The sequence below is a fragment of the Aythya fuligula genome, chromosome 25 (genome assembly GCF_009819795.1).
Source record: "Aythya fuligula isolate bAytFul2 chromosome 25, bAytFul2.pri, whole genome shotgun sequence".
Taxonomy (NCBI): domain Eukaryota; kingdom Metazoa; phylum Chordata; class Aves; order Anseriformes; family Anatidae; genus Aythya; species Aythya fuligula.
The window spans coordinates 2,382,694-2,409,548 of record NC_045583.1 but is presented as its reverse complement, the minus strand read 5'-3'; the positions used below and the strand labels follow the sequence as shown (position 1 = coordinate 2,409,548).

Here is a 26,855-nt window from a genome sequence, read left to right as displayed (position 1 = left end):
CCAAGCAGTTCCTCGTTCAGCCTAACCAGGGAAAGACAAATCTGGGTCTTCCTTGAGCTCTTCAGCCAGTGCTGGAGGTAGGGTGAGCATGCGAGGTCCCAAGCTTCTCTGCCTTTGTCCCGTTGGCACACGCATGCCCCGCGGATTCCCACAGCATGCTGCGTGCCCTGCCTGTTACCTGGGGAAAACTCCCGGGTGGGGGATGCTGGCACAGCTCCGGGGTTGTTCAAATGCAGCTGCACAGACCAGAAGGAGAAAGAGCAGACAGACAGACGGGGCAGTAAGCTGGGAGGGGATGGAAAGAGGACAGTGCTCGAGAAGAAGGAAGAAAGCCTTGCCAGCCTCCCCACACTCGCTCACTCTGCGTTCACAGCACTTTGCCATCAAATGTTCGCCATCAACCTCTGCTAGAGAGCAACCATGAATCTCTGCCCGACCCCAACACCTCACCAGTCTGCCAGCTGTGGTTCCAGTGGCTCTTGTCCACCGGCCCTCACAGCCTCAGTCCGGGCTGGGTTCTCTGATGGTGTCCTGAGACCGTGCCTCTACGTGGGGAAGGCAAGCGGGCACTCACAGGCACAAAGTTGGCATTGATGTAGTCCGTGTGTGGATCCTCCCCCAGCTGGCTCAACTTGACCCGAGAGTGATCATCTGAAAGAGACCACATACATGTGGGACCCCTGGCAGCCCTTCACTGAGACACAGCTGCAATTTCATCTGGTTTACACCCCATGAGAAGCCCCAGCAGCTCCTCCAGCCCCATGTATGCAGCCAACAGCAAGGCTCTGTGCTCTGCTGGTTGCTCTCCTCCCCAAGGAGCAGCTATTGCTGCACTCCCCAAAGCTCTGGGACATGCATGGTCTCCCCGTGGTGCCCAACTGGGTCCCGTCCCTGAGCGGGGCTCACCCCTGGGAGCAGGAGGCAGCACTTACAGGGCAGCACGTGCGGGTATCTGTTCTTGGAGACGTTGGCTGGCAGCTCTGCCTCCACCTTGGGCTGCTCCTTCCCAACTTCCTTCAGCTCCTGTGGCATGGAGTTAGTCAGGCAGAGCAAGTCAGAGCTCACAGACATTGGCGTTAGAGAAGGTAGCCTGAGATGAATTTCACAACCTGATCCTGTGGCTCTGACAGTGCCCCTCAGAATCCTTTTGGCTGCAGGCTCTTTTCCCAAACCCTCCAGGCGGATCTCATTGCAATACTGCTCCACTGCCTTGCCTCCAGCCCAGGTCTGGGGCCCTGAGCTTTGCACACCAGCAGCTATGGGCCGTGCTCGTTCACCTCATGTCACAGACAACACGTATTTCTACCAAAACTTGAACAAACCATATTTTGAGGAAGGGAATTGCCTGATCACTTGGTCCATCCAGCCTTTGGCTTCCAGGACTGCCCAGCGGAGTGGCCACGGAGGTGGCTTACTGTTCCTGCACCCAACGGCCGGGACACGACATCTGACTTTCAGCCAGGCTGGATTTGAAAGAGCTGTCTAAGGGGGAAATTAAGTCCCATCTCTAGCAGGAGTCTCAGCTCACCTCAAACTCCTGGAAAAAAGCGTGGTTACCACTTGCTGTCTTCATCTCATAGTACTGCTTGAAGTTCTGTATGGGAATTGGCCGGTGGACATTTCTGCATGAAATGAAGTCCAGAGGAAAACTTGCCTTAGCTTTTGGGAGGTCTGGCAGGCCAGCCACGCAGCCAGAGAGACAGCCCAGCCTCGAGACCTGCGGTACCTGGATGCACACACAGGGGGTGGTTTATAGCCCACAGCACTGCCCAGGGAAACGAGTCCAACAGAGCAGTGCTCAGACACTGGGAGGGATTTCAGGTTGGTGAGGATATTCTCCTACTGCAGAAGCCTTGCAGAGAAGGTGACAATACATTTCCCACTTGCATTGGCTTGGAATGGAGATGGGCAATAAATGATGGATGTGGGAAAGCCTAGGCTTTAAAAAGTAATGGGAAGGAGAGGACACATAGCTTTTCCTGAGTCAAAGCATGAGAAAGGAAGTAGGTGAAGGGCTCTGGCACCTGCCTTGCAAGTAGAGAGGGAAGAGTCCAGCCAGTAGCACTCACCTCAAGCTGTAGGTCACCATTTCCTGGGGCAGGCTGTTCTTCTGTGATCTGGAAGCAAAACATGGGAGTTGTTACTCTTCCCTGCAGCGCAGGGGCTGATTCTGCAAGCGTACTGTGTGCTGCTGGCTCTTGGAGCACCTGTGAGCAGGAGGCTCACATCAGCTCCCCTCTGCCTACTGCTTTTGCTTTCTGTCTCTCAGGCACAGCTCCAGCTGGTGGGTGTCCTGGTTTCCCCAAAGCTCGTTTTACACCCTCTCACTCCTCTTCCTCCTGGCCTGGCATTTAATGCTGGGTTTTGCTGAGATTCCCAGCCTGCACCCGCTGGGTAAGAGATGGCTCATCCTCACCTCCTTGCCCTGAGCTGCTTCCAGTAGACCAGAGCGAAAATGGCTGTGAGTGTCAAGAGAAATCCCACGACAATTCCAGCTATTACTGGCATTGGGAGCGGAGTTGCATCCACACCTTGAGCAGCTGGAATCAAAAAGAGGAAAGATGGACAGAAATATGAGCCAGTGAATGACTACATTTACATTGTTTATTATATTTACTACAGCCCAAGAGCTCCCTCTGGCTTGCCATTAGCTGGTTGTTAATTCTCTCCAACCTGCACAGCCAGGTAGGGAAGAGGACAGAGCAGCGGTGAGATAATGTACCCATCTTACCTGAAAAGGTGGTGAATGACACTGCAGGGGCCACTGGGTCGTACTTGGTGAAGGCAGCGATGCTGAACCTAGGGCAAAGCAGAGTTGTGCATCAGGGGCAGCCAGCAGCAGGCAGAGCCAAGGGTAAGGGACAGCTGCCTCTGCATTGGACGAGGCTGTTTTTCTGGAATGGGATTTAGGGGATGTATTGAAATGGTCTTTCCTCCCTTTTCTGCCTCATGGACAAGTCTGTTACACTTGGGAGAATGTCAGAAAATGCAAACGGGGAACAGCTCTCCACCGAGGTGCTACCTGCAGGCAGGCAGAGAGCTGTGCTCGCTTAGCAGGCAGAAAGGGAAAGTCAGCAGCAGGTGGGGAGGGTGGAGGTGGGCTGAGTCGCTGTCTCAGCTCACGCCAACCCATTAATTCCTGGAGAGATGAGCCCAGTGACTTTGAAACAGGGGCACCTCAGCTGGTGGGGCTGAGCCCCGACCCAGACCACACAGAGCACAGAGCTGGCTGGGGCCTCCTGCTCCCAGTGGAGATCTGCCCTACATCCTCCTCCTCCAAGCAGTGCACACACCAAGCCTCACAGTGCCCTGCAGAGCTGAATTTCTTCTCCTCCCAGTGTATAACCTGGAAGGGCAGGTCCTCTGGTGCCCTAAATGCAAGGTAGGGCTTCCAAACGTAGCTTTGGATTTTAGCAGCCTAGAGTTTGCAGAGTCCAGGGTGAGCTCCCTCTGGCAGCATCCCAGACCTGGCTTCTGGGAGCGAAGATCTCTTTGGAAACTGGGCCTGCAGATGTCGTGCTATGAGATAAGGGTTTGTGGATAAATAACTCACTGAAAGATAGGAAAGAAGGGTTGGCTTTCAGAGCAGAAACGGGCAGCCACTGGTATCTGCTTTTCACCACACTGATGATGATTAACTGGTAAAACAATAGGGAGGATAGATGTTATTTAGGGAAGCCAAAATGAAAGTGATGGTTAGTACATGTCAGTAGGTGGTGTAATGACACCGTGACAGAGCTGCTCCCTTCCCAAAAGTGGATGTTGGAGGGAAAATGGCAACTGGGCAGCGTGAAGGTGGATATACACACAGGCTGGGACAGTATTTGGGGGCAGAGGGGTCTCCTGCCGTGTTTGTGCTGCTGTTAAACTACCCTCGAGGCTGCTGGCAGCTATCAGATGGGGTCTGGCAGATCTTGGTCTGAGCTCAGCAGTGCTGGCTGGAGCAGAAAGCCAGACCCGAGGCTGCAGGGGTTAAGCAGCAAGGTTTGCTGAGCCATGCCTGAGGGTGAGTGGGCAGGAACAATAGCAAGAAGGAAGAATAGATGGGCAATCAATCTCAAATCTTCTCAATCAATTGAACACTCTCCCATGCCTGCTCTGGGGTGCAATACCTCAACACCTGCATGGGCATGGGATGGGAATGCAGGATCATTCCAGTTATCCTGCCAGGCATGATAATGTGTTGCCTCAAGAGAGCTGAGAACAGCTGTTAGCTCTTGACATCCTGCTGTGGGTGGGATTTCCAAGGGAATGGCTGTCTTGAAAATCCCTTTTGTTCTCTGCCACCCACCTGACTCAGGCCTGTGCTGACATCGACCTTTATTCTTTGCCAGTGCTGGCCCAAACAGGGTGCTTGAGTCCCTGTTTGGTAACACGTGTACATCTCAAATGGCTCCAATTTACTTTTTTTTTTTTTTTTTGTGTGTGTGTAAGCATGAAGTCTGCACGTAGCAGAAGTAGAAAGAGAATCAGAAGAAAATAAGAAAGGCAGGAGAGCCAGCAGGTCCAAACCTGGCACCAGGGACCTGGACTCCACTCCCCCTAAACTTAAGGGCAGATCTAAGCCTCCACATTTTACTCATATGAGAAAGCGAGGCTCTCTTGTCATGCACACACTCTCTCAAGTTATTCCTCTCTTTTCCCAAAGCTCTGAGACTTCTATCATTATTCAGCCATCCTTGCTATATGCTCCTTTAAATTGGAGAGGGACAATCTTCTAGATTTCTGGAGGACCCTTTGTCAGGAGTGCCTGGAGATATGGCCCCTATTAACAACGGACTGCCTAAAGAAATGATTCTTTGTTTGCAGAAGAAATCTTGTTTTACCAGCAAATATTTTAAAGGAGCCCTACAATAAAATATGTATGCTTGTGCATTCATGCTGCTGTATTTTATTTACTGTCGAATAAGACTGTGAATTTATGGACCTTGTGATCTGTGTGTGTGCATGCCTCATGAGGAATTTGAACCTTAGGCTGTGCACTTTGCAACCCTCAACCTCTGGGACCCCCGCTGTGTAGGCACCATTTGAACTAATGTCCCCACTCCCTGTGTGCGTGTGGGCTCTGCGTCACATCCAAGTACCAGCACCCATTTCCAGTCTTAATCTCGAGGTGGACAACCATCCAGCTCCCAAGACAACCTACACAGCCCTTGTCAGCCTCGACTTTTGTTTCTGCTCTCCCTCTCTTTGCCCACTTCCACCAACATCCTCCAATGTGACAGCCCTTGCATCCCTCAAATGCTGCTTGGCCGAGCAAACCCCGGGCTCTGCCCCTGGGGGGTTGCAGAGTACGAGGGTGAGGTGAGAGTGAGGGCACTGCTGGCACCTTGCAGGGGTCTTGTGGGGTCCCTTCTGTCCTGCAGCCCCTCAGGAGGGAGGCTGGCATCTCTCACCTGTACTGCTCATTGGCTTTCAGCTTCCCGTTGCACGTTGCCCTGGACTGGCCACAATCTTCTGTTCCCACCGGCACTCGCCAGATTTCAGGGGATCTCCTGGGGCTTGGGTGGAATGGATTGGGGATTAGCACAGCCAGGTAGGAGTCCTCTGTCCCGTAGTAGTGGTCATACCAGGTGCTGGACATGGTTTCCTGGGTGGGCCTCAGCACTGAAGGGGAACATACAAGAGGACAGAGGTAACATGGACGTGGTGTGCAGAGGACTTGCTGCCCTCTTGCTGGGGAACCACTGCAGCTCCGAATGCACAGGGACACTTACGTGAATCATTAGTGGTAGCGACAACACCATAGTACTCGATTTGGCCATTCTCCTCGCTGAACAGGTCGGATGAAATGATGACTGTGGAGCTGGCCTCGACCTGGAAGACGTCTGCTCGTAGGGGTGGTGGCAGGGCTGGAAGAGGAAGCAGAAAGCACAGCCTGTTAGTGTGCCCTGCTCCCACAGACCGATTGCTCAACACGTGGCAGCTCCTGGCATCACCACCCAGCGCCCTGACCCTCAGCAGTGCAAGGCACGCAGGGCTCAGAGATGTCTGAAGAAGTCCCCAGGTCTAATTATCAACACCCACCGTCCTCTCCTGGGGTCTGTGGCAAGGCTGTGGAAAAGAAGGGCACTCACCCTCCACTGTTGTGTTGCAGAGCAAAGGCACAGCCTGGCTCCTCATGGCATTCATGCCCACTGTGCTGATGGTGATTCGGTACGAGGAGTCTGGGCCCAGCCCCTCCAGCCTGGCTGTGCTCGTAGGAACGCTCACGATGTACTTGGAGGCAGGGGGTCTGTCGGAGAGTCTCTCTGTCACCACCTCATAAGCCTCCACGTCTCCCAGAGAGCTGGTCCAGTTCAAAAAAAGGCTCCTGGACTCCGGTAGGCATTGCACATCCTCCACTGGGTTTGGCTCTGCGAAGGAGACAGCCCTGGATATGGCAGGCCCTGAACGTACTGGGACAGAGAAAACCTAGCCCCAGAGCAGGTGTCACCATCACAGTCCTGTGCTGCCAGTCCCTGGGTCAGTGGGAGAGCTCAACGTGTTTGGATAACGCTCTCAGACATGGTCTGATTTTTTGGGTGGTCCTTTGGGGACCCAGGAGTTGGACTGGATGATCCTTGTGGGTCCAACTCTGGATATGATCCGATGACATCTGTGGCTCAGGAAACTTCTGCGCCAAGGGCCACAGGACAAGGTGAGTGGGTCAGGGCCTGAGCAGGAGATGGCTTTTAAGAGAAGCAGTTCAATGGACCTCTCTGCAGAGTCTGCTTTGCTTTACCAGTAGCCAGGCTACCAGATTATGGGAAGTAGTGGGGTTTAGGGAGCTGATGGCTTCTGGAGGGGTCACCTTGCTGCTCTCCTGTACCTCCCACCAGGAAAACTTGCACCCTGCTGCTGAACCCCAAGGGTTGATTCAGCCTGAAGCCCTCCCCAGGCATTTCTCAGCCCTCCCAGCCCCAAAGCAGTGCATACGAACCCAGTGGCACCGCCAAGGGCTTGGTGCTGCTCCAGTAGGGCCCGGCCACGCAGCTCAAGGAGACGGAGTAGTTCCTCCCTGGCACCAGCCCCTGCAGGAGGTGCTGGACTTGTCCTTTGGTGAGAGCATGCCGTGAGGGCAGCGAGCCATTCCTGGGGTCTCGCAGCCACAGCTGGCAGTCGTCCTGCTGGCCAGGGACACTGTCCCAGGAGATGAGCATTGTGTTGTTCCCTTCCGCCACCGCAGAGAGGTTTTTGGGAACCGAGGGGACTGCAAGGAAAACCACACCGGGGGAGAGTTACTGGGATGCCAGGCCCTCTCTTGCATGTGCAGAGGTACAAGCAGAAGATGGGAAATATGCAGGGAAGCTTTGTGTGCTCAGTGATAACACTCCTGCAGCTGCTGGCTGCCACTACCAGAAACGGCTTTTAAATGGCAATAGGAGGACAAGCAGAGTGATGAGCATGAGGAGGTGGCTTATTCCTCTCGCTAACTGGCAAGTTGCATCAGAGACCTGCCTGAATGGCCCCGCATGTGACTCCCAATACCCTGCAAGGGGCTGGCTGAGCGTGGGAGCAGAGACCTCTGGATTCCCCAAGCAAAGTGCAGGGACTGTGGGGATAAGCACATGAAAAGGCTTATTGTGCTTATCTGCAATTTCCACATTCCTGAAAAAAAAAAAAAAAAAAAGCCTGGCTTCCCCATATTTCCCATGCCAGGAATTTTCTGAGTGCCTGGGAGAAAGGCAGTGGGGATGGTGAGGTACCAAAGGGCAGCTGTATTGCCTGTTCTCCCCTCCGCTGGCTCACCCAGACCACGATCCCACTGCTAGAGCCATACCTGCAGCTTCCAGACAACATTCCCAGCCCCAGCCCTGCCCCTTCCCTCTGCAGGAGCTGAGCCTGCCCAGCTGGGGAGGGCTGAGCATCACGCACAACCCCCAGCTCCCACCACTTACTCGTCCAGTCACTGATGTTCTCTGCGGAGGCTGCGTAGGGCCCTGCCATGGACACCACTTCCAGCAGGTATTTCTGTCCCGGAGCCAGGCCAGAAAAGGTGAATTTGCTGGTGCCTTTCCCCACAGATGTGTTGGCTGCCAAAATACCCGATCCCGAGTAATACAGGAGGAGCCTGTACCCATCCTGTCCGTGGGGTTCAGCTCTCCAGGACACACTCAGCCTGTTGGGATACCCCTGGTTCGTCATGTACACGTTTTGGGGTGCCAGGGGATCTGGAGAGAGAGGATGAGCATCATGTATCAGTGAAGGGTCTGAGGACATTGCTCAGTCACTGGCAGTGTCATCGGAAGGGATGGACCATGCAAAACAGGGCTCTTTGTCTCGGCTGGATGGCTGCACCCACCACCCTGGAGGCAGCTTCTGCAAGCCTCAAGCGGTGCCTGGCTGAACAGAGACAGCCTTGTCTTGGCTGCAGCAAGCCACCAAGATGGGCAAGGAGGGTGCACCCAGCCAGCTGGAGGTGGGAGCTGAACACCCCCATCCTGCTGCTCCCAGTGAGCTTCTTCTCTGGTGTTCAGCTCCCAGAGATGCAGCCGCCCTCATCTAGGTTGGGGGAGCTGACGGCGAGGGTGGGCAGAGCCCTGCTCAGTGCCATGGCACTGATGTGCCCTTGGGTTGAGGCAGGGCTCGTGGTCTCCATGCGGGTCAGTGGGGCCATACCTTTTGCTACAATCCTACACAGGCTACACCCACACCCAGCAAGGCACAAAATCACCCTCCAACCCCACTACTCACACGTCCAGTTGCTGACATTCCCTGCAGGTGTCCGGTAGGGCCCAGCTACAGAGACCACCTCCAGCACGTACTTGCTTCCTGGGGCCAGGCCCGTGAAGGTGAAGTTGTGGGTGTCTCTCCCAACTGAGGCCGTAGCTGCCACGGTGCCCAGCCTGGCGTGGTGCAGGGTCAGCCTGTAGCCATCTCGCCCCCCGGCCGCGGCTCCCCAGGACGCGCTCAGCCTGTCGGGGTGCCCCGTGCTCAGCAAGCGCACAGCAGCCGGGGGCAGCGGGCCTGGGGAGTCACCAGACCTGGTATTAGGGATTGGAGGCCAGGCAGAAGGAAAGAGATGCTTGGTGGGATGCTGTGGGGCAGGATTGGTGCTCCCTAAGGTCTGGATATGCAGGGCCACACTGGCACACTCCAACTCCTGACTTTTCTTCTCCATCCCCTTCCCACCTCACCTAATTTCTCCCCTTTGTGGTCCCTCACTCACCAACCCTTCTTCATCCACATCCTATTCACACTCTCCTCCCCATGCCCAGCTGCCAGACCTTGCCACAGGTGTATGCACACATCCTCCAGCACACAGAACTGGCAGAAGGCTTGTCGAAACCTCATGCAGCCTTAAAATGCTTCTGAGTGGGCAGAGGGGTTGGGCTCATCCATCTCCAGAGCAGAGACCTGTTCTACTGGGAGAAAGAGGTGGATGACCCTCTTCTACTGCTCTGATTCACAGACTTTTATGGGAACGTGGTTTCTACCTGCTGGAGGAGACTCAACAAGGGTGCAAATGCTTGGGTGTACAGGAAGATGGGACTGCTTGGGCAGGGGATGTCCCCATGTGGGCACGGCTGGGTAACCCTGCATGTCACCAGCACTTTGCACCCATGCACGTGGGTATGCACACCTCCAAAGGCACCAGATCCCCTATAAGCCTCCCAGACCTCTCCAGGGCTGCACAGTGCAGCCTCTCCCACCCCTCTGCAGGGGACAGTCCTCTGGGCACTCACGCGTCCAGCCACTGACGTTGGGTGCTGCTGCCTGGTATGGTCCAGCTGTGGCACTGGCCTCCAGGGAGTACTGGCATCCTGGGGCCAGGCCCGTGAAGGTGAAGTTGTGGGTGTCTCTCCCAACTGAGGCTGTAGCTGCCACGGTGCCCAGCTTGGTGTGGTACAGGGTCAGCCTGTAGCCGTCTCGCCCCCCGGCTGCAGCTCCCCAGGACGCGCTCAGCCTGTCGGGGTGCCCCGTGCCCAGCCAGTTCACAGAAACGGGGGGCAGTGGTCCTGGGGAGAAAATACAGCTTATTGGCAGGAGCCATGTCTGGGAAGAAGGAGAGGAGCTGCTCCATCTCCGTGCCAAGCCCCAGGTGCTACAGGAGGTGGGTCTGCCCTGCAAGGTCCCAAAGGGTGGCTTTGCTCTTGGCTCTCTGGCAGCTGCCTCAAAGGGTTGCCTCCTCCCTAGGGCTGCATGTGGATGGCTGCTTGGGTGTGGGTGGCCAGGCCATGGGGTCCAGCACAGACCCCCCCAGTGCTGCACCCATCAGGGCATGAGCACTAGGCACTTGTGTGGATGGGAGAGGAAGGCAGGATCTGGCTGGACCAGTATGGCCTCCGACTCGAACTGGGAATGAGTGGAGGACACCCGGCCGCATCATACTCACGTGTGCAGTGGGTGAGGTTTGGGGTGCTGGTGTGGTAGGGCCCAGCCGTGGCTCTCACCGCCACGCTGTAGCGGGTGCCAGGGTTCAGGTTTTTGAAGGTGTGGCTCCTGGCATCCCCAGCCAGCGCCGTGTGCTCAGCACCACTGCTGGAGGCTGTGTCGTGGAGCTCTACCACGTAGCCCTCTGCTCCGTGCCCCGTGGCTGCCCAGGATGCCCGCAGTGCTGAGGCAGAGGGGCTGCTCAGGGTGAAGTTGGCAGGGGCCAAGGGATCTGGAAACAAACAAAAAAAAAAAAAAAAAAAGAGGAGAGGGTCAGCCCCTGCTGTGTGCCATAGTGCTGGGAGCTGGCTGCCTGGCTGGGTGGGTGCTCATGCACCAAGCAGGGGGCTGGGTGGCCACCAGAGGTCCTCCCAGAGAGAAGGATGGGAGCAAACGAGCAGTCAGAGTGCAGGGCTCCAAGCACAGCAAGCAAAAAGGATGAGTGTGCACAGCAAGGAGGGGTTGGGATGGGGAAGGTGGTGGTGGGTGCTCCACAGGGCTCCAATGGGGGCTATGGGGCACAGTGGAGAGCCCTGTGCTCAACCCAACCCCTCAGACTCACACGTCCACTGGGTGATGTTGGTGGAGGAGGCTTCAAAGGAGCCTTTCACGGCAAAGACCTGCAGAGCAAACTTGCTGCCTGCCTCCAGGTGAGTCCAGGTGATGTTCTGGGCATCCTGACTCAGGATCTGGACCCGCTCCCTTCTGTGGGTGGTGAGGCTGTACAGAACAGCACGGTAGTGGTCCCTCCTGCCAGGGGGCTTGTTCCACCATGCGTGAAGCTCCGAGGAGCTGCCTGGGTTGGTAAGGCTCAGGTTTGTTGGAGCAGCAGGAACTGCAAGGAAAGACAAATATACGAGTTGGAGAAAAAAAGGTCCAGTTCTGAACATGCAACAAAATCCCCAGAAAAGCCTTGCTTTCCCCAGGCAGCCAGCACAACAGCCCAGAAAGTGCCCTGTGCCCCTTGGTGCAAGAAGGCTGCAAGAGGCAGGAGATGACTGCAAGCCAGCAACATCGAGAAAAAGACCATGGTGACCTCCAGTCCTCCTCCGAACACAGATCCCATCCCTCCTGGGGCTCCTTGCAGCTCCCCCACCTGCATCACCTGAGGGTGCTGAGGGTGCTCACCTGTGCACCCAGAGATGTTCCTGGGGAGGGAGCGGTAGGGGCCGGCTACTGCCCAGATCTCAACAAGGTAGCAAGTCCCTGGTGCCAGCCGCCCCAGGGTGATGTTGGTGCTGTCTTTCCCTGCTTCCAGGTTCCTTGCAGGTGAGGACAAGCCTTCCTCGTGCACGCTGAGCAGGTATCCATCCCTCTGCCCAGGAGGGGTCTCCCAGTGCACAGCCAGAGCCCAGGCAGTGCCGACAGGGCTTGCTGATAGGGCAAGTGGAGGTAGTGGGACTGCGGGAGAGAAAAGGCATTACAGGGGATAAACCTGGGATGCTCAGGACTGATGCTCATTTGGGAATGAAGCTGGGAGCTGCAGAACCGTGAGCAATGAAAATGTTGCCTAAAAAGTGCTGAGAGCAGCAGGTTGCTCCCAGGTCCAAGCTGCTCCCTCCATCCCAGGTGATAACACAAGTCACCACCATGGCCCCAGAGTCCCTGTCCCAACGTGTGGGGCAGGCTCCCAGTGTGCCCCATTGAACCCCTGGGCCCAGAATGAGCGCGGGTCCCAGCATCCTGAGCAGGAGACGGGCACCAGTGGTGCTGCGGGGACGTGGGCACAGGACCCTGCTGCAGGACAGCCCTGGGGCTCCCTTTGGCCCCCAGCCCCTCTCCAGGTTGGCCACCAGGACTGGGACACACAGAGGGGCTGCCTCCCTACCTGTGTAGCCGATGGCGGTCTGAGAGGAGGTGCGGTGAGGCCCAGCCTGCGAAATGATCTCCACCCGATATCGGGAGCCCGGCACCAGCCCCTCCAGGTCAAGGTGGGTCACTCCACGGGGGACAGACACGTTCCTGATGATGGACAGGGACTCGGCCACCGAGAGCTGTACCAAGTGGTCTCTGCCACCGCCTGACTCCACCCAGCTCACGTGCAGCTCCTGGGGACTCCGGCCAGGCTGTGCGCTCACGTTAGCCAGAGACAGGGGATCTAGGAGGAAACACAGCGCGGAAATCTGTGAGCTGGTGAAGGGAAGCAGATGGAGAGGTCAGGACCCAGCCCACACCTCTGCACAGGGCTAAAGGAGAAGTGTGGACAGCTGACTGCCAGCTCGCCCCTTGCTGGCTCCCTGTGCAAGCTGCCCGTGCACGTCCCCAGGGTGCATTTTTGGAGGCCCAGCAGCCAGCACGCAGCACCTAGCTCATGACACACGCTCCCATTCCCAGGAGCATGGATCGTACAGCTCTCCCTGGAGCCTCCCTCCAGAGGTGGCCTGGGCACGTCCATGTCACTGCGAGCCCTGCGGGCAGCACCAGGCTGCCCTGTCCCTGCAGGAGGCTGGGGCCACTCTTCACTCACATGTCCACTCGGTGGCAAAGTGTGACGAGGACCTGTATGGGCCAGCGAGGACCGTCACCTTCAGGAAGTACTGAACGCCGGGGGACAGCCCCAGGAAGGTGAAGTTGTGGGTGTTTGGCCCCACGGAGATGTTCCTCTGCATCGGATGGCTCTTGCTGTAGAGCTGGAGGTGGAACTGATCCACGTCGCCAGCAGCCTTGTCCCAGAAGGCTGAGAGTCCCAGCGGCCGCCGGGTGTTGGTCAGGGTCACGCCGGATGGAGCCAGTGGATCTGAGAGAGGAGACAGCAAGCAGTGAGCAGCAGTCGTGGTGCAGGCGATGGGCTGGCACAGGAGCTGCCCCAGGACGAGTTACAGCCTTTTTGTTTTGGGAGACAGCTTCAGAAAGGAGCTGGGAATACAACAGCTGACCACAAAAAGGGGCCTCTGCCAGCATGCACTCATACTGGGCACCCTCAGCTGCTTGTGCCCAGTGGGCTTTCATCACCAGCCCTGGCAAATCAAACCCCAGAATAGTCTGAACTCATTAATAATAGTCTGCCCTACAACAGACGTGGGAGTGCGTCCCCACCCTGCCTGCTGGGTGGCATTTGGTAATGTTTTCCCATTCTGTGATGCACTGAGGACCCTTTCGCTGCCAACCTGGGGCTCTGCTTCTTCTGCCACTCGTTCTTTGTCTGTCTGTCCAGCCCTGCCCCTGGGTCCCTGCTACACACGGTCCACGTTCTGCCTTGCTTCCATGCCACAAGATCTCTGCTCTCCCTGGCCAGGGTCTGGTTGCAGCCTGCAGGAGGGCTGGGGAGGGCGTTACGCACTCACATGTCCACTCGGTCGTTGATCGCACGCTGGATCTGTAGGGCCCAGCCAGAGCAGCCATCTCCAGTGTATACTGTCGCCCAGGGACCAGGTCCTCAAAGGTGACGTTTGTCCAGTTGTTCCCCACAGACACGTTCCCGACCTGCTCCTGGGATTTGGTTTCCCAGAGGGTGCCTGTGTAGCCGGTGTTGCCAGCAGGAGCTGCTCTCCAGGAGGCTTGTAGAGAGGTGCTGTGGCCCTGGTTGCTCAGGGTCAGCTGCTCCGGGGGCAAAGGATCTAGGACAGGTAAGGGCTAAAGTCACAGCTGCTCCTAAACTGGGGTCGCCAGGCAGAGGTGCAGCCCCAGATTCTTTTCCCTTCACTAGGAGCACCCACGCCAGGGTCCTCTGGCCACCTGTGGGGTCTGAGCGGGCCACCATCAGCCCCACTGACACCCACAGGTCAGTTTGGCGGGGGGGGGGGGGGGAACATGCCCAGAGACTGGACCAGCACAGAATCCAAACTGGCATGGTAGGAGAGGGCTGCCCTGGTGCTGGAGGAGGGAGAAATGGTGTGGACCAGGGCAGCAGAGAGGTGGTTCGGGGCAGATCCAACCTTAACAGTGCCACCAAAGCGGGGCTGAGGAGGGACTTTTTATGGGGTGAAGTTGCAAAACTCCCATGCTGTGACATGTCTTGAGGCACAACAAGAGGGAAAAGGGCAGGACCGAGTGGGAACCCCGGGGCTGGCCATGGTGAGACTCACATGTCCAGTTGGTGACACGCCGGGGTGCGGATGTGTAGGGGCCAGCCACAGTGCTGACCTCAAAGGTGTAGAGGGTCCCAGGGCTCAGGCCCTCATAGGTGAAGTTGGTGACACCTCTGAGCACCGAGCTGTTCTCCCCTGGGTGCTCCACAGGGCCTAGGGCCAGCAGGTAGCCCTCTCCCGTTGCCTCCTCCCAGCTGGCCAGAAGGCTGTAGGGGCTGCCCAGGCTGGACAGGCTCACTCCCGATGGTGCCAGTGGCTCTGCAAGGGACAAGGACAATGTCACAGAATCACAGAATCACAGAATTTCTAGGTTGGAAGAGACCTCAAGATCATCGAGTCCAACCTCTGACCTAACACTAACAAGTCCTCCACTAAACCATACCACTAAGCTCTACATCTAAACGTCTTTTAAATCCATTTCTGCCCCCACTTCAATCCCCCCTGCTGGCCCACCAGCCTCCTGCATGCAAGAGCTCAGCCCCTCCACAGGGCACCAAAAATACCCCAGAAAAAAACACACTTTGGCTTTCTGCTTACGTGTCCAGGCTGCTGCGCTGTGGGCAGAAGCCCGGTAAGGGCCAGCCACCGCTGTCACCTGGACAGAGTATTGCTTCCCAGGGCTCAGCCCATGGAAAGTGACGTGACCGCTGTCTCCCCCAACGGAGATGTTCCTTGCCGGAGCGCCGTCCTCTGCCTCCCGCAGCGTCACCAGGTAGAAGTCCCTCTCTCCTGCCGGGGTGCTCCAGTGGGCTTGCAAGGAGCTCTGCTCCTCTGCATTGCTCAGGGTCACATTGGTGGGGCTCAGGGGGTCTGGAAGGGAAGGGAACAGGGTGGTGGTCAAGGTTATGGGGTGCTCTGGACCCAAAACCCAGGGCTTGCTGTCTTGGTTGTAATTTAGGACTGTCAGCACCAAGGTGTTGGGCACACCAGCATATAGGGCATACAGTCCTGCACTGCTCGGTCAAAACAGAAAAGCAATAGTGTGAGCAGGTGCCATGCAAGACCCTAAGATCTCCCCATGTACCCTGGAGCCTCTCTCCCTATTTCCTTGTCTCCAGGGTTACATCCAGCCTTAGACATCGTTTTAGAGCATGCTGTTTCCACTCCCCAGTGCAATCATTCCTGGTTTAGCGGAGCTCAGATGAAGCTGGCAGCCCTGCTGTGAAATTCCTGAAGGGCCCCTTCATCTCCAGTTGTATGAGCTTGCTGATATTCCCAGGAACTGGCCTGGATCGAACTGGCCGGCTGCCCTGGCTTGTTCGTCTGGCACTGGGATGTCCGTGCAGCCGGGTAGGTCAGAGCTGCAGACAGCGACTGCGGGGATTGAGTCAGGCTCGCTCCAGAGCAGAAAAAAAAAACAGCTGGGAGTGTGGAGATCTTCCAAAATCCCAGCTGCGGAGTCAGCAGTCAGCAGGCTCTGGCTTCCCAGACTGGCAGAGCTGGAGACCTGCAGTCTGGTGGCACCCTGTCCTTACACGTGTGCCTGGCAGTGAGCGGCGCGGGGCCAGGACGAGCCGCTGGGCACAGCTCTCCTGAGCCTGCAGTTTGGCATTTCTCTAATTTGCTCATCACTAGAGAGAGCCGGCGCTTGCCTGGCGTTCATTCTGAACTCATTTTCAGGAGTCCTTGTGCTGTCCAGGCCTTGGATCGCTCTCTCCATTTTTCCTCTGGTTTCCTGGGAAGGTCTGGGAGAGCGAATACGGGGCCAGCCCTGTTCCCACTGCTAGGGACATGGCGATGGCAGCGAACGAGGGCCACGGGGGGGAGCCAGCCACCCTTGGGGCCATCACCTGGGGTCAGAAGGTGCAGGCAGGGGGTGATGGGGCAGCTGGCTGGGGTCTGGGAGCACTACCCTCAGAGTCTTGATCTACCAGAGTTTGCTTCTGTGGCTGTGTTTGCACAGCACCCGCCTCATCAGAAGCATCCATCGGGGTGAATTTATCTGGTGCTACCAGAGCATGCTTGTGACAGCACTGAAAGGGAACCAAAGATCAATTCCCCTCCAGAAACCTCTGGCTCAGCTCAGTTAAAGAGCTGTCCCCTGCCCACTGATTCCTTGGGGGCCATCCTGACTGCAGCCCTCTTTCTGCAATGGTTCCCCTGCACTGGGTGTCTGTGTTGCCCTAAGGCTTGTCCAAGCTTCACGTGTCGTCAAACATTCCCACCCCACGGGCTCCGTCCCCTTTTTCTGCCATCACAGCTCCCCACAGCTGGGTCCTGGGGTGGCTTAGGATCGGATCCAAGCAGCAGATTTGCCCTCTACACAAAGCACTGTGGCAGGAGACCTCCACATTCAGCAGCTGGACCAGAGGCAAGGAGAAGAGCAAGGCCACCGAGGTCCCCAATGCCCCTTCCACCTTTACTCACACGTCCAGGCCGTGGCGTTGGGCCCGTCCACGGTGTAGGGCCCGGCCACGGCGCTCAGCCCCAGCCAGTACTGGGTGCCTGGGTGGAGGTGCTGGAAGGTGTAGCTGGTGAGACCTCTCTTGGCCGACAGGGTCTTGGTCACCGTCTGCGTGAGGAGGTTGCGGAGCACAAGGTGCAGCCAAGCGGCCCCCTCAGCGCCCGCCCAGGAGGCCAAGAGGCTGGTGCTGGAGCCGGGGCTGAGCCTCAGCTGGGTGGGGATGGAGGGTGCTGTGGGGAAAGCAGTGAGATTTGGCAGTGCACAGGGGAACAGGGGGGTCCCACCACCCTGCTCCCAGCCACAGCAAGGTCTCCTACAACCCTCAGGGTCTGGCAGGGGTCTGCTGAGGGTTGTCTCGCCCGTGTCCCTTCCCAGGTGGGCTGTGGGGCTCCTGAGGTTCCTCCAGATATTTTGAGCCTGCAGCAGCCCAGATAATGCAACATCCCTGCAGCTCCCACCCACCAAAGCCTTTTGCTGGTTACCCTTCTCCCGTGGTGCCACAGAGCAGAGAAACCCAAGCTGTGGGGTCATGCGAGGCAGGACGGATATGTAAGGTCCTGCCACACTGGTGGCTCTGGTGGCCCTTTCTGCCTCCCTCAGCACACAGCAGCGATGCAAAAAGCTCCCGGCTGTTCCCCACCCTACACAAGATGCCCACCCTGAGCCTGGAATCCAATTCCCAGCCCAGCCAGCACATGTGCTACACCCCTCCTGCCAAACCAGTCCCTCCCTACCTGTCCACTGGTGGATACTGGTGCTGGCCTGGCTGGGTCCAGCCAGCGTGCTGACCTTCAGGGTGTACTCGCTGCCAGCCAGCAACCCGTCGAACAGGAAGGTGGAGGCGTTTGGCAGGACGGACACATTTCTCACAAGCATTTGGGAGTCGCCGTGGTAGAGGGCGAGGTGGTAGCCGTCCCGCTGCCCGCTGGCCTGCTCCCAGGAGGCGTGCAGCGCGGCCGAGCTCCCGCTGCTGCTCAGGCTCAGGTTGCGGACGGGTGAGGGACCTGAATCAGACGTGGCATGGATGGATTTGGCTGGTTGTCTCGCCGCCAGCTCGCTCAGGAGCTGGTGGGACAGACCTACCCTCCAAGCTGCCTGAAACCATCAGACAGATGCTATCTGAAACCAAACTGAGCTGTCTGAAACCATCCCTTCTCCTGGCCGAGCCCTGCCCTTCAGCCCTGCTGGCTTTTTGCAGTTTTTCTACCTCCACCTGCACCTGATTTACTCAAGGACCTTCCGGAGATGCTGCTGTCATCCCCATTCTCCTTTACATGAGCCAAGGAGGGTCTAGGACAAGGCTTGGTCTGACAATGACTGGCAGGGATGTCCCCAAATCTTGGAGCAGATGCTGCTTCCTCGTAGCTCTTCCTAAACCTCCAGGCATGACTTCTTGCAAGCCCCCAGCTCTCCATTGGGTCCTCATCACACCTCACTCCATCACTAGCTGTGTTACCCCAGGAGACATGGCCTGAACTTCAGAGTGCAGGGGTAGGACCAACCCTCCACATGGATTCAGGAGCGACCCCCTGGGCCCTGGGCATCAGGGAAGAATCCTAACCCTTGCAGCTGTGAGGACGTGCCCAACCTCCCCATGGATTCACAGGCCCACTCTGTGCTTCACACCCTCCAAAACAGTGGGGCGATCCCCGGCAGGAGCACGCAGACCCTTTGAGTCTGCAGTCCCAAGCAAACCCCTTACTTGTCTGCGCTGTGACCGTCTCCCTGGCGGTGTCCATGCAGGCAAGCGTGGCTGTCACCTCGATCTCATAGTATGTGCCAGGGGTCAGCCCGTGGAACCAGAAACTGGTGGTGTTGGGTCCCGCAGATCCATTCTGCAGCAGCGTGCCCGACCCCAGGGAGGAGAGGGCGAGCGAATATCCCTCGGCACCCCCCTCCGGCTCATCCCAGGAGAGAAGGAGGGAGTCTGACCGGCTGTGGTCGCTCACGCTGAGGTTCAGGAGCATCCCTGCAGAAGCAAGAAGATATGGAAAACCCTGTGCACCACGTGAAAGAGGTCCTGAGCATCTCTTCTATTGCAAAAGGACTCCAAAGGCTGCAGGCCATCGCTTGTTTTGATCAGACAGCCCCACGTTTGCAGCAGAAGAGTTGCCCTGAGGAGGCAGACTGCCCTGCTCCTCACCTTACAGGATTTTCTTGGTTGATGTTGAAGTGCTTTGGGCCCAGCTTGCAAAAACAAAACCATGGCCGGGGTGAGCAGGCTGGATAGAGCAGAGGGGCAGGCTCCTGCCCTGAGACCTCAGCTGAGATGGAGCCAAAATGAACCTGGGCTGGGAGAGCCAAGAAATCAGCCCAGGTCTCTGCAGCACCCAGATGAACCAGACCCAAAGCTGGGGACAAACCAGTCCCATTTGGGCAGAGTAGGGTGCTGTGTACGGGGAGGGGACGTGGATTTGGGCAGAGCAGGGTGCTGTGTACGGGGAGGGGCTGTGGGTTTGCTCAGTGCCCTGCCCAGGTGTGTCCCCACCTCGGTCGTGCCGCGGCAGCAGGACCGGTGCTGTAGCGTCCAGATGAGTGCATCTGGGGATGAGGAAGTGGCACACGGGGTTTTGCCTAATTGTGGGGTCGGTGGCCAAAACTGCCATCGGATCCCCGCCCTCAGAGCTGCTCAGGAGCCACCTGCACAAACAGGAGCTGGACACAACCTGTCTGTCGGGGCCAAGCTGGCAGCAGGACCCCGCCAGGCTCCGTCTCTGCCTTGCCGTGCCTCTGCTAGCAGATTTGCCACGCGCTCCCCGTCCCCAGCTTCGCTGCAAGTGACGAGCTCTCCATGGCTTTCAGCCTTTGGGAGACATCAGAGCAGCTTGAGTGCTAATAAGGCATTTGTGTAAGAATTAGCACTTCAAATTTATGATGTGCAACATGTTGTAACAGGCTTGCTTGAGATCTGGCAGGGCACAAAAGCTCGAAACAAGCACAGCTATTGTCCCAGAGAGCTGCTTGGGGCTGCCTTTACTCAGCAAAGAGTGGTGTAGGGTGAGCCCCAGGGCCAAGAGCACCTTTGGGACTGCTCAGGTGCAGCGTGTGCCCTTCCTACAAAGCTAGGGAGGCGTGACGCTCTCAGAACTGCAAGCAATTTCCACTTCGTGCAATGAAATGCAGGAAATGCAGTTAGTGCCTGCCACCACACCGAGGAGAGCTTCATGCAGCAGATGGATGCACATGGGAAAACCAGACGGCCACAAGGGCAGCACGTAGCCCCAGCCAGCTCCCTGGGAAAGGCCCTCAAGCACCTGTCCTGAGCAGTTCTAGCACAGACTTGGGAGCAGGCTGCTGGGAAGGGCCAGCGGGATGCCGATGGGGAGCTGAGGGCAGGGCTGGTTCCTCCCAGGGACGGCCACAGGGATCTCACCCTGCACAGGGGTCGCAGGGCTGGCTTTTCACCGCAGGATCCCTGTCAGCTCATGAAGGTATGAGCTCTCCACCCATGTTTGCCTGCTTGGCTCAGGTTTCTGACAGCCTGAATTGCCTGCCTTCATCTCGGCAGTCGTCTTCTTCACCTCTGCAGTGCAAACGCCCCACAGCGAGCACATGCAGGGGACATCCTCCAGCCCCAAGGACATGATCACAACACCACTCGCACCCCGTACACAAGCCCTCCTAACCACACCACTGAGAGCCATGTCCTGCTCCATCCCATGCCCCGACTGGTGAGCACACAGCAGGGAGCACCATCCTGCCTGGGTGGCTCCAGGGGCTCCATGCAGGGCACCCGTGGCTGTGCCCCTGCTGATGATGCTCTGTGGGGAGGAGGGAGCTCGGAGCCTCGTCCATCTCTCCTGCTGTCCCCCTGAAGCTCATCTCTGCTGCAAGAGCTCCTGTGGCTGCCATGAGGCTGGTTGCTGGAAGGAGATGGGGCCGGCTCCCTCCCCTTCCCCGGTCACAATCCGCAGCCCGCAAAAAGTCTAAAGCAGCACATTTAGAAAGCTACCCCAAACTCCAAGGTGCCTGGCCCATCATGTCTGCTCATCTCCCTGCTCCTGAGCACCACAACCACCCTCCACAGCCCGGGGACCCCTTTGCTTTGGCTTACCTCTGTCGCTGGGTGCATCCTGGCCCTCTGCCCCTGCCCGCACTGTCCGATTGCATCCCTCACCCTAGGGGGACAGAAGGAGACTGGTGAGACGTGGCCAAAGTGGGGTGGCCAGGGCTGAGACCCAGCACGAGTAGAAGTGGGACTGCAGACCTACACAGTGCCACGCAAACAGGGCGAGGACACCCCACCGAAACAGCCAGGGTGCAAGGGGAAGGTCTGGGTAGTGAGCGAGCTCTGAGCATGGCCCTGGCCATCTCCCTGCCCCCATATCCCTCCCTGCCGTGATGGGGGGGTCAGAGGGACCCCAGACCCCATCCCCTGCAGGCTGCACGGTGAGGGCTTGGCCCGCGAGGACCAGAGCACCCAGCACCCCTCTGACCACGGCGGGTGCTGAGCACGCTGGCAGGACACCCGTCTCCCCACAGGCTGCAGGGTGTGCCCTGCTTTAGGTTGAGGCTAGTTCCCTCCACATTAAAGGAAATATCTCTGCCCACTCCCTGTCCCGCAACAAACCGCGGAGGAGCAATCATCTTTCTTGAGTTATTTCCCCCTCGGCTCCGCTGGCTGACTCATTTCTGTCCGTCCCCTCCACTGCCAGCACTGCTTCGGGTGTGCGAGGAGGGGGGTGAAGGGGCTGGGGACCCCCGGTTGGAGCAGGCAGCCCCAGCTCCTGGGGCCAGCAGCCACGCAGCCGTGGCAGCAGGAGCGTGCTCTGGTCCCAGGCACCGGGAGAGGGCACGGCGAGGGAGGGGGGAAGCGGAGGAAAGAGCCAGCTCGTAATTGCAAACGTCGCTAATTTGGTGCAGCTGCACGGCTGGAAGAGGCAGCCCAGAAACATGCCGTCATTCCTCAGCGGGGTAGGACTATGCGAGCCCCTTGCTGCCAGCAAGCCTGGAGCCAGGAGCCTGCATGGACAAACGGGGAGTGGGGGGGGGTTCGAGAAACCAGGGCTTACCTCTGCCAGGGTTCCCAGGAGCCACGGCACCCACAGGACGAGCAGCGGCAGAAGCGGTGGTCTCATCGGGACCAGGGTGGCTGCAAATTAGAGGGATGTCAAGCTGGATGTGGGGGGGGGCTTCTCAGCAGCAGCTGTCCCCAGCCAGCCCCTTCTCCCGTGGCAGTGAGGGGCTGCATCCCCGCATGCCCCCAAAGCTCGGGGGCCAGGATGGCATCAGTGGGGCCGGGCGATGCGTGCCGGCACGTCGCACATCAGCGCTGCCAGCCGTCCCTGGGCACGAGCAGAGCCTCCGGGCTGGGAGAAGTGCAGGGTGTGCGTGTGTGTGCCTCTCGCTGCGTGCATTTGCTATTGTTCCCGTGGAGCTGTGTCCCTCTGCGGTGGCTCCGCTGTCGTCCTCGCGTGAGCGCGTGTGTGCTGCGGCCAGGGAGCGGCCGGCCGGGGGGCTCGGAGAGGGGGCTCTGGCCGTGCCTGGGTGTCTGCACGCCTGGAGCCCTGCCTGGCCATCAGAAGGAGTTGTGCAGAGTTGTGGGAGTTGGTGCAGAGAGGGGAGGAGAGGGGAGGAGACAGGACAGGGCAGATGGCGGCTCTGCGCTGGAAGGGAGTGCCCAAACCAGCCCCCAGCAAGGGGAGGGACGGAGGGACGGAGGGCACCCGCAGCCTCGGGCTCGGATGTTGGAGGGAGCTTTGGCACACGCGTGGGTCCGGGTGCTGGACATCTCTGTGCAAAGCACGTTTGTGCACCCTGTAGCTGTTTACACATGAATTTCTGTGCGGGGAGCTGATGGGGAAGGGGAGCTTTGGCTGTGCCGGGTGAGCTGGGCGATGCGTGCCTCCGTGCGATGCCCTGAACAACAGCGGGCAGGTGGGATCTGGGGGATGCACACACACGGTGAGAGGGCTGTGAAGCTGTCCCATCCATGCTTTGCCCTCCTGAGGGACTGTCTGGCTCTGAGCTGTGCCCTGTCTGCTCGTGAGGCTTGTCGGAGCCATGCTTTGCAGCACTGTGCCCCAGCCGTGCGCGGGGCTTTGTGTGGTGCTGGGCCATGCGGCGCGTGGCCGGGTGCCAGCCCTGATTCCGGGCGGAGATGCCATTGGCTTCACATCAGCGCTGGGGAGCTGGGACAGCGCTGGAAGAGGCTCAGTGATGCATCCACCCCGGAGGCCAGCGCAGTCTGTGTGGCCGTGGGAGGCTGTCCCAGTAGCCAGCGTGGCCACCAGCAGGGGCTATTCAAGCCGTGCCGCTCGCTGTCAGCTACTGGGCTCTCAGGGTGGGGTCCCATGGGGACACATCCCTCGGCTGGCTCCAGGACAGAGGATTTCCACCCCCAGAGACTTGGAGTTTTGTCCGGAGCAACCAGATCAACCCCCAAAGCTTGAGCAAAGATGTGGGAAAGCCCCTGCACGTCGCTGAGAACAAAGCAGGTGGTGATTCCCTGGACTAGGACCCATCTCCAGCCCCAGGTCCATCCCCAAACCTGCTGAAAGCCCCCAGGCTGATGGGGACAGCTGGGATGAGCAGAAAGCATGCAGGTCTCTTTCCCACTGTGCTCCCCAAGTGCCAGGAGCTCCAGGAGTCCTGCTCCATGGTCACAGCCACAGAGAGGCTTGGGGACACCCTTGGGGAGGAGGAGAAGCCCCAGGGGCAGCTCCCAGTCCCTCCAGTCCCCTCCATGCCTGCTCACAGCGCTCAGCCCCAGGGCTGGGGTCCCCACTGGGCAAATCCTGCTCCCTGCAGCAATGGCAACACCCAGAGACCATCCCAAAACCTGCAGGCAGGGCTAAGCGAAGGAAACCTGGCAGCGGCTGAGTGCAGAGGGCAGATGCTCACAGGTACCACAGTTGGCATCTCCAAAGACACTTGGCTGGACTGGGGCAAAGGGGGTTTGGGGCTGGCTGCTGCTGCCTCCAGTGGGCTGGGGATTGGTTCCCAAGGCCCCTTTCCAGCGGCTGCAGCCAGCTGGGAGGAGGCTGGAGCTCCCTGCTGCAGCGAGGGCTTGCCAGGATTACCAGGGGGCCCCGGGTGGGAGCCTGGAGGTTACGGCTGGCCGGGCCCCTGGGGCATTTGCAAAGAAGCTTTTGGTGCAGCTCCCCACCTGCCCTGCTGCGGGGGCTTGAGGAGGGATGACCCCATACCACGGCTGGGGACAAAGGGCTCAGGGAAACCCTGGGAAGAGATTTTGCATCCCCTGGTGTCTGGGGCAGGTGACAGGAGGCAGTGTCCCCTGCTGCGGCACAGACAGGAGGTTTTCCCAGGCTACAGACTCAAAGTGGGGCTCATTGAGCTTCAAAGCACACCGGATTGCTCCAGGCCAGCTGGAGGACGAACCCCTTCACTTGGAGCCCTGGGAAATGCCAGCCAGGCTGAGTCTGCCCTGCCCAGAGCCCCCTGTGAGGCTGGGAGCCTTCCCCTAGGTCCCGAGGTTTGGTGTCCCAGCCCTTGGTGTCCTGCGAGCTGCAGGGCCAGATGCTGCTGGGGACTGCGAGTTCAGAAGGGATAGGTCAGCATTTGCAGTTTGGCACCGATTTGAGGGCTGGTCCTCCCTGCATCCATCCCCGGGGTGAAAATCTTTCCCTGCCCACCAGCACCTGCATCCCATCCCATGCAGCAGCACGGTGCCAGAGCCCAGCCAGGTGCCCACACCTCACTGGTGAGGCTGGGCACACCGCTGAGGAACTCCTTGGTGCGAGTGATGCCATTTGCCTGCCACAGAGCTGGGGCCCAGACCTCTGTTTTTGAGAGGTCCAGCAGTGGGGACAGCGAGCAGGGACACCCAGCTGCCCCCAGCTCGGTGGGATGAGGGGAGGTGGCATCTCAGGTGCTTCTTGGAAAACAACAACTGCTGCCACAGCCCCCTGGGGGGGACACAACTCCACCCCCGAGGTGGTTTCTCTGGGGACACGTCCTTGCCAGCCCCATCAACTTAAACCCAGGGACGCGGCGAGCTGGGGCCGAGCTCGGGGGCTTTGGGCTGTGCCTGCGGTGGAAACCAGCCCGAAGCTCTGCCAGGAGCCAAACCCAGGCCCCGTCCCCGGCGCCGTGGGGCTCAGCAGCCACCCGTGCTGGGTGGAAGAAGCTGCTCATTACGTGCCCTCCTCGTGGCCACCCCGGTGCCATCGTGCCACCGCAGGCGAGGGCGCAGAGAGAGCTGGCTGTCAGCTGGGGATGCCAGAGCCCCCGGCCGGTCCCCCCGACAGTGAAGCCTTCCACTGTTCCAGACCCAAAAACAACTGCAGAAGGTTTCTCCACCCAGCAGCTGGAAGCAGGCCTGGAAACTCAGGGGCTGCCGAGTCATCACATTTTCCGTGAAGCAGCAAAGGCTACCGCAAGGAGCAGGGGGATGGGGGACGCCCAGCACTGGAAAGCTCACTTGCTTGTGCAGAGGGACAGCAGCAGCAGTGCGGTGGCAAAGACCTGGTCCGAGGATGCTCCTGGCAGCCCCCCTGCACCGTGCCAGCCTCAGAGCAGAGTGGAGCCCACCCCCAGCCCCTCTGGGGACCTTTTGGGGGATGCAGCAGGCGGAGCGAGGATGAGCACGGAGGTGTGCAGGATATGTGGATGCACTGGTGCCACGGAGTCTGTACATGGTGACAAAGTCCCCGAGGCTGGGCAAGGGCAAAGGAGGGCCCCTGCACATCACTGCCCAGCACCACGCCACAAGTGAAGGTGTCAGAGCGTGGAGGAACCCTCCGTGAGCTTCCTGTGAGCTCTGCCATCACGCCCCGGGCAGGACACCTAGCAGCCCTTCTGGCCCTGATGGCCCAGTTATATGGACACTGGTGCCACCACCATCAAGCTGGGAGCAGCTTTGGGGCTCCTGTCCTGCCTCGGCCTGGCTGCAGCATCCCTCTGATCCCCGTGTCCCTGGTTCCCGTCTCCCCTTGTGCCCACCAGCACCGCGGGCTGCCCCAGGCCACGATTTCTCCCCGCTGCCACCTCCAGGACACCGAGCGCTGCCTGGGGCTGCGAGGGAGGAACGAGAGGAAGAAGAGAACCGGCTGCTCCCAGGGACAGAGCCCCTGGGGGGTGCAGGTGCCGCTGGGACCCCTCCCTCTGTGAGGTTCACACGCCGCAGGGCTTGGACCCTGAGCTGCAGAGCACCGGGATGCTCTCGCTCCTACCCCTCGCAGGTGTTTAATCATTTCCACGCTGAGCCCTGCCAACGCTGCTGCCTGTCTCCCGCCCCGCAGTTGCCAGCCCTGGAGCTCTTCCCATCCCGCAGAGGGGAGGAGAGCAGGCAGGCAGCAGGGACGTGCAGGGCACAGCTCTACCCAGAGCCACGCGTGGACGCTGGCCAGGCTGTGGGCAGGCAAGGAGAGGAGCGAGCCCTGAGCAAGGCGATGCTCTGCGTTCCCCCTGCTTGCTGCCGGTGACCGATGAGACCCAGCAGCAGCACCCGGGATGCCTGCGGGCATCACCCAGGCGCCTGCAGAGCTGGGAAGAGCAGGGCTGCGGGTGACTCAGAGCACGCCCAGCAAGCTGGTAGAGCCGGGTAGACCTGCTCAGCCCTGCCGGGGTGTGGGTGATTCCCCTGGGGCTGAGCAGGCTCACAAGTCCCCTTCCCCTGGCTGGGGCGAGAGACACCACGCGGGGAAGGCTCCAAGAAGCCTGGAGAGTGCTTGCCACGCTCCTGCTGCAAGCAGCACTAGGACAACACCTGGTCAGCCCCATAAAGCTCCCAAACCGTCACCAATAACCCCACCGGGCTCTGCTCCCACCCTGGGATGCAAATCTGAGGGCAGAGGCAGAGCACGGAGGTACCTGGTGCTGCCAGGACCTCCACTCACAGGGCCAGGAAGGCGCTGCTGGCAGCACTGGGAGCAGCTCCTGGTGCCCACCCGCGCCTTGCCAGGCTGCAAAACCAAAGCACGGGGTCCCCAGTGCAGGACAGGAGCTCCTCAGGACAGGACAGGAGTTCCCCAGGACAGGACACATGCACGGATCCTGCCCCATCCCCTGCAGCCCACCCCAGGTCTGCGGGTCAGGGTTTACCCGCGCCATGCCACAGCACAGAAGCATCCACGCTCCTCTGCCCACCGCACACATCCCGACAC

General features: G+C 59.1%; 1 protein-coding gene across 1 annotated transcript in view; it reads right to left on the bottom strand.

Moving 5' to 3' along the window:
- LOC116498745 (receptor-type tyrosine-protein phosphatase V-like) overlaps positions 1–22,331 on the bottom strand; it is a 32,133-nt gene extending 9,802 nt beyond the window's left edge. Inside the window, exons 1-26 of the mRNA XM_032203142.1 lie at positions 21,801–22,331; positions 20,843–20,906; positions 18,491–18,757; positions 17,523–17,792; positions 16,752–17,018; positions 14,922–15,194; positions 14,382–14,642; positions 13,641–13,913; positions 12,824–13,093; positions 12,185–12,454; positions 11,485–11,757; positions 10,919–11,191; positions 10,319–10,588; positions 9,669–9,941; positions 8,677–8,949; positions 7,881–8,153; positions 6,923–7,192; positions 6,078–6,356; positions 5,718–5,852; positions 5,397–5,607; positions 2,732–2,799; positions 2,417–2,540; positions 2,070–2,117; positions 1,529–1,622; positions 933–1,023; positions 575–651 (exon numbers count right to left, since the gene is read on the bottom strand). Of these exons, the coding sequence (XP_032059033.1) occupies positions 575–651; positions 933–1,023; positions 1,529–1,622; positions 2,070–2,117; positions 2,417–2,540; positions 2,732–2,799; positions 5,397–5,607; positions 5,718–5,852; positions 6,078–6,356; positions 6,923–7,192; positions 7,881–8,153; positions 8,677–8,949; positions 9,669–9,941; positions 10,319–10,588; positions 10,919–11,191; positions 11,485–11,757; positions 12,185–12,454; positions 12,824–13,093; positions 13,641–13,913; positions 14,382–14,642; positions 14,922–15,194; positions 16,752–17,018; positions 17,523–17,792; positions 18,491–18,757; positions 20,843–20,906; positions 21,801–21,866 (5,313 nt within the window). The 5' untranslated portion in view covers positions 21,867–22,331. The remainder of the gene's footprint in view (positions 1–574; positions 652–932; positions 1,024–1,528; positions 1,623–2,069; positions 2,118–2,416; positions 2,541–2,731; positions 2,800–5,396; positions 5,608–5,717; positions 5,853–6,077; positions 6,357–6,922; positions 7,193–7,880; positions 8,154–8,676; positions 8,950–9,668; positions 9,942–10,318; positions 10,589–10,918; positions 11,192–11,484; positions 11,758–12,184; positions 12,455–12,823; positions 13,094–13,640; positions 13,914–14,381; positions 14,643–14,921; positions 15,195–16,751; positions 17,019–17,522; positions 17,793–18,490; positions 18,758–20,842; positions 20,907–21,800) is intronic.
- Between the last annotated feature and the right edge of the window lie 4,524 nt (positions 22,332–26,855).